The 6,117-nt window shown below is 42.6% G+C and overlaps 1 protein-coding gene across 1 annotated transcript in view; it reads left to right on the plus strand.

Moving 5' to 3' along the window:
* The window catches only part of exd1 (exonuclease 3'-5' domain containing 1), a 79,463-nt gene extending 75,505 nt beyond the window's left edge, over positions 1-3,958 (plus strand). Inside the window, exons 10-11 of the mRNA XM_072275767.1 lie at positions 670-861; positions 3,100-3,958. Coding sequence (XP_072131868.1) covers positions 670-861; positions 3,100-3,408 — 501 coding nt within the window. The 3' untranslated portion in view covers positions 3,409-3,958. The remainder of the gene's footprint in view (positions 1-669; positions 862-3,099) is intronic.
* Positions 3,959-6,117: the final 2,159 nt, after the last annotated feature.

Here is a 6,117-nt window from a genome sequence, read left to right on the forward strand (position 1 = left end):
CATCTAACACATTCTAGCTTGTCCTCCTCCACCCTATTCTGGCTTCTTCCCCCATTCCTTTCCAGTCCTGATGAGTCTCAGCCTGTAACATGGACAGTTTGTTCATTTCCATAGATGCTGCTTGACCTGTTGAGTTCCTCCAGCATTTTGAGTGTGTTGCATACTGTGTATTTGGGAATACCCACTTACCTCTTCCAAGACTGAGCATAAATCTGGGTGTGTTTGTGAGTTCCACACACATTCTTCCAACCCGAGAATAGACACATCCCTCTGACCTGGCTTTCTCATTAAAATCATAACATATATCCCTCCAAGCTCAGTGCACACCGCCCTTCCACACACTTGCCTCCAATCTGAAAGTGTAACTTGCCTCCCTACTATCTTCTGTCCAACCTCTGTGTAGTCTCACCTCTCCACACACTTCCGTTTGACTTTTATGCACTCTCACCTGTCTGCACACACTTTCCTCTGACCTGGTTAAATACAGGCTTTGCTGCTGAAGACAGAGCTTCCATTGGGTCAGTGCCTCCTGGTAAGTTGGGTTAAGTTTGCCTATAATTGACAGCATTGTGTAAACCAGGTTATTTCACTTTGAAGTCAATGGAACAACTCTAACCAAGTCAGTGGTTATTGTCCATTTTTTAATTGTCTTCTGCCTTTGGTGTTTAGGTTAATCCAAAGGTGTGGAGTTCTCGTCCACTCCCCCCAAGTTTGATGAAGAGCGCAGCATTAGAAGTGATGTTTCTCCTTCCACTCCGCTGTACTTTGATGGACAAGTTAATGATGGATTTCACAACTCAAGTGGACAACTACCTGAGCATGTACAGAAATATGCCCAGCACTACTTTCGGAGGTGCTGAGGTAAGAGCTGTTGGGCAATCAAGAAAATGCCTCCAAGCCTCTTTTTAGTTATACTGCTCATCTTTATTCTGATCTCCGTGACATGCTGAAGACCAACTTGCTGGGAGTGCTTAAGCAGATCAAAAACTTTTCATGTGGCTGCTGCCTTAGGCAAATCCTTGCTACTCATCACTAAATGTGAGATTGTGGAAGGTGTGGGGATTGGTTTGATGTTGAAACTACACAGCAGAAGAAATGATGTTACAGCTGCTTACTTGCAGAGTCCTTGGAATTTCTGAAAGGCAAACACTTTAACGGAGGAGTAGTCTGTTGAGGACTGTAACTTGTTCTTCTCTCCACAAGAATTGTGCCTGATTTGCTGAAGTATGTAATTCTGAAATCTTACTAGTCTGTAATTCTAAATTCTGCAGATCGACCAATTCCTTGCAAAGTCTTTAGCACTTAGTATAAGAAAACCACATTCAGTATTAGATACACTTGTATGCCTCATTAATGCAAATATCTAATCAACCAATTGCAGCAGCAGTTCAATACATAAAACCATGCAGATATGGTCAAGAGGTTCAGTTGTTGTTCAGACCAAGTATTAGAATTGGAAAGAAATGTGGTCCAAGTGACTATGGCCATTGGATATCTCAGAAACTTCTGATCTCCTGTTACTTTTTGTACCCAACAGTCTTTAGAGCAGTGGTTCCCAACCTTTTCTCAGCCATGGGCCAATACCATTAAGCATTAACCCCGGGTTGGGAACCCCAGCTCCCAAGTTTGCAGAAAGTGGCGCGAAAAACACCAAAAACTTCCAGTGAGCGGAAATGCCTTGTTAATGAGAGAAGTCAGAGGAGGATAGCCAGACGGGAAGGTGACAGAAACTCAAGTAATTGTGCATTACAACAGTTGTGTGCAGAAGAGCATCTCTGAACACACATGTCGAGCTTTAAATTGGTTGAGCTACTGCAGCAGCAGAAGGCCATATCAGGTTCCACACCTCTCCTGTACCTCAAAGTGGCCACAGTGTATATGCTGTGCAATGGCAAAGCAGGTTTGGCAGCACCATGTTACTATCACTGCCGAGCCCATTAGATGAAACCCACCTTGAAATTCTCGTGCATGAGCCAATTGAATGGCTTCATCTCTGTGGCAGCTATTGTAGGCTCCTGCTCAGAATGACAAATAGGTGTACCGATGCCACTCGATAACTCAATATGTGCAAGGGTAGCATGCAGCATGTGGCTGCGATATCGTTTATGCAGTGTTTTGCTGGACAGAAGGTCTGTAAATGGCATGAGCTCCATTCAAAACAGTGGTTTCAGAATTAAAGGAAGCTCAGTGTTTTCCCTGGCACTTATCTCCCTTCACCTTAAATGCCTCTCACTTCCCCACCCTCTTTCCAGAGTTAGAGTAGGCCATATTCCTGTATCACTGAACAGCAAAACACACTCTGGGTCTTTTTGCAAATCCTAAGTCTCATTAAACTCAGCTTTTTAAAATCTATTTGAAAACCTGTAGGTTTGAACAGAATAGTTTTTCAACACATCTATTGAGTCTGACATTGAAAATAGGAAATGCTAGAAATCCTTAGCAGGTCAAGCAGTGTCTATGGAGACTGAAGTTAACATTTCAGGTTGATGAACACATTTTTTGTTCATATAGTCTAGGCTTTTATTTTTGATTTAGAGTCTTATTTTTTTAAGGCACTGTACCTCATTGCTGGGGAGGTGGTGAAAGCAGATACAATAGCAATGTTTAAGATGCATTTAAACAGGCAGGGATGCAGGGGATACAGACCATGTGCATGAAGATGGGATTAGTTTAAATTGGTATTGTAGGCCTTAAAGTCTGATCCTGTGCTCTGTATGTATGTTCTATAGAACAGATACACTGTTGCCATCATACAATTCATTTCATGGTTTCTTGCAATCCACGTTTGCTAGGCTGTTTAAATGACTTGAAAGTAACACTGTGTTAATGAGAAGTGGGAAACACACTCACCATGAGTGATAAGTAGTGGTAGTCCCAGTTCTGATGATTATCCTGAGTGGCTCACCAATATTCTGGTCTACCATTTTTGTCCTTGTTCATTTTATGAACCTCTGAATGATGTGTTCATTTAAAGTTATGTTGTGATTCTTCCACTTTTTGATTGATAAGGTCTGGATATTTAAAGGCAGTTTGCCTGATTGATTAGGTTTTTATTTTTCCAATATGCATTGGTAACAGTTATCTGTTTGTTTTTACCAGACCACCTCTTTGGAACTTCCTTATGAACTGAAGGAATTAGCACTTATTCAAAGATTAAGAAGGGAAGATGCTCTAAAAATCTATAAAACTGATGAGAATGGCTGCCTTGTGAGACCTTGCCCTCAATTTAAGAATAAACCCAAGGTGGAGAATAGAATAATAAACATAGACGACAATCCAGAGCTTGAAATGTCCAAGGCACCAAAGGAAGATGTAAATGAAATGCAGAATGAGGAGATTCCATTGCTTGAGCCTATTTCCAGTTGTGATGAAAACATTTGTTCTCCCCTGGAACGAGTCAATCTTTGAACAGCCAAACCTTGAGGAAAAGTAGTGCCCATCTTTGTGGAGATGAACTAACTGAGATGCTGTGGCAAGAAGCCAGGGTTATATTTCAGCTTGTTTCTCAAGATCTTCAGACTAAATCAATACCTTGTCTGAAGATGGTATGTTTCAAATTCTTATCAAAATCCAGTTCAAGGTGATTCCTTGAGAAGCTTCTATGGGCCATACTGGCCAGAACCTGTTTCTGTGTATAGCTTACCTGGGTAGCCAAGTGACTTTTAATTAATGCTCTACTATGTTGTACCTGGAGTGAGGGTCATGAGTTTCATTTGCACAATGAGCTCACAGTTGGCTTACACTTTGGGAATAGAAGTGCTAAGGGAACACTGCCAATCTTGTGCTTTATTCAAACAACAATAAAAATAAGGTAATTTTGTGAAAGATCCCAATGTGATCCAGCAGGACATTTTCCACGAATGAAGTCAAGATATGTTCTTGGATTTCACCATGTCGTCTCATGTGATCTTTAGTGCTCTCAGTTTTGTATATTAAAGTCACTTCTTACTATTGTTAATAAAAAGCTGTGGTGGTGTGAAAGTTCTCAGATCTTCTTAAATAACTTTAAAAATGAACCAGCTGTTAAATTGATTAAATGAGGAAGTGAAATGTTCTTCTTTGAGGAAAATTCTGCTGTGCCCTGCCTCAAGAGTGTTGAGAGCTCCAATGGCTTCAAAATACATGAAAATTGCTCACCTGAAATCAAGCAGCTGCAGATAATGCATGGAGTACGTAGAACAGTACAGCACAGGAACAGGCTCTTTGTCCCACAATGTTGTGCCAAGCCAGCTAAAAAAACTAATCAAAAATACCCAAACATCCATATACCCGTACAAACATCCAAAAGCCTCTAACACCCTACCAAGCAGTGCAGTCCAGCCATCTACCATTCTCTGAGTTAAAAAAAAACTTGTGCCTCACATCTCCTTTGAACCTACCCCCTTTTGCCCTCAATGCATAGCAGGTGGTATTAGACATTTCAACCCCGGGAAACATACTCCCCGTCTATCTACGCCTCTCATAATCTTATAAACCTCTATCAGATCTCCCTTCATCCTCTGCCATTCCAGAGAAAACAGCCAAGGTTTATCCAGCCTCTCATGATAGCACATGGCCTCTAAGCCAGGCAGCATCCTGATACCCCATTTTCTGCACACATCCTTATAGTGAGGCGACTAGATCCATATGCAAAACTCCAGATGTGGCCTGACCAGAATTTTATAAAGTTGCAACATAGTGTCTTGACTTTTGAACTCCATGCCTTGACAAATAAAGGCAAGCATTCCATAAGCCGCCTTAACCACCTTATGGACCTGGATAGCCATTTTCAAGGAGCTATGAACTTGATGGCAAGATCTCTCTGCTCAGCAACACTTTAGGATCTCGCCCCTTAACAGTGTACTGTCTCCTTGCATGTGTTGTACCAGGGTGCCACACCTCACATTTAGGTTAAACTCCATCTGCCATTTCTCTACCAATATCTGCAACTGATCTATATCATGCAGTATTCTTTGCCAATCTTCTACACTATCCACAGCTCCAATCTTGGTATCATCCACAAACTTACTAACCCTCTGAAGGTCACAAGTTCGAGCCTCAGCTGAGTCAGCGTGTTGTGTCCTTGAGCAAGGCACTTAACCACATATTGCTCTGCAACAACACTGCTGCCAAGCTGTATTGGCCCCAGTGCCCTTCCCTTGGACAACATCGGTGGTGTGGAGAGGGGAGACTTGCAGCATAGGCAACTGCCTGTCTTCCATACAACCTTGCCCAGGCCTGCGCCCTGGAAGCCGCCTAAGGTGCAAATCCATGGTCTCACGGGACTAACGGATGCCTATTATTATTAACCCACACATCTACATTTTCATCCAGGTCATTTATATACTGTACATCACAAACGGCAGCGGTCTCAGCACAGATCCCTGCAGAACACCACTAATTACAGACCTCCATTTTGAATAAGTTCCTTCAACCACTACCCTCTCTCTTCTACACACAAGCTGGTTCTGAATCCAAACAGCCAATTCACCACAGACCTCGTGCATCTTAATCTTTTGGATTAACCTCCCATGAGGGACCTTGTCAAATGCTTTACTAAAATCCATATAGACAATGTCCACTGCCCTACCTTCTTCAAAGGTACATTTAATGTCAGAGAAATGTATGCAATATACATTCTGAAATCCTTTTTCTTCACAACCATCCACAAAAACAGTGCCCCAAAGAATAAATGATAGTTAAATTTTAGAACTCCAACGCCCCCCCCACCCAAGCAAAGCAGCAACAACAATACAATGATCCCCACCCCGCAAGCACTCAGGCATGCAGCAATGCATCAATAAAGACACAGACTTGAAGTACACAAAGACTACTCATTCACCCGGTAATTCAACATGCCACAGTCTCTCTCCCTCTCCCCCTCCCCCTCCCTCTCTCCCTCTCCCTCCCTCTCCCTAATAAGAAAAAGGTGTCCCCATTTCATAGCGAGAGGGGAGACATAACAAAAAACTTGCTGATTTACAATGTTAAAAGTCTGTTGCGTTGCTTTTTCTAAGCTCTGTGCCCAAAGAATTTGGGTCTCTGGGCACACAGCAGCCAGCTTGCTGCTTTTGATCTTCCGTGTACTCCCACGACACACCAGTTTCCTGCAGAGGCACGGACCTAGAGTCTGCCCAC

This window comes from Mobula birostris, chromosome 1 (assembly GCF_030028105.1).
Source record: "Mobula birostris isolate sMobBir1 chromosome 1, sMobBir1.hap1, whole genome shotgun sequence".
In the NCBI taxonomy this organism is placed as follows: domain Eukaryota; kingdom Metazoa; phylum Chordata; class Chondrichthyes; order Myliobatiformes; family Myliobatidae; genus Mobula; species Mobula birostris.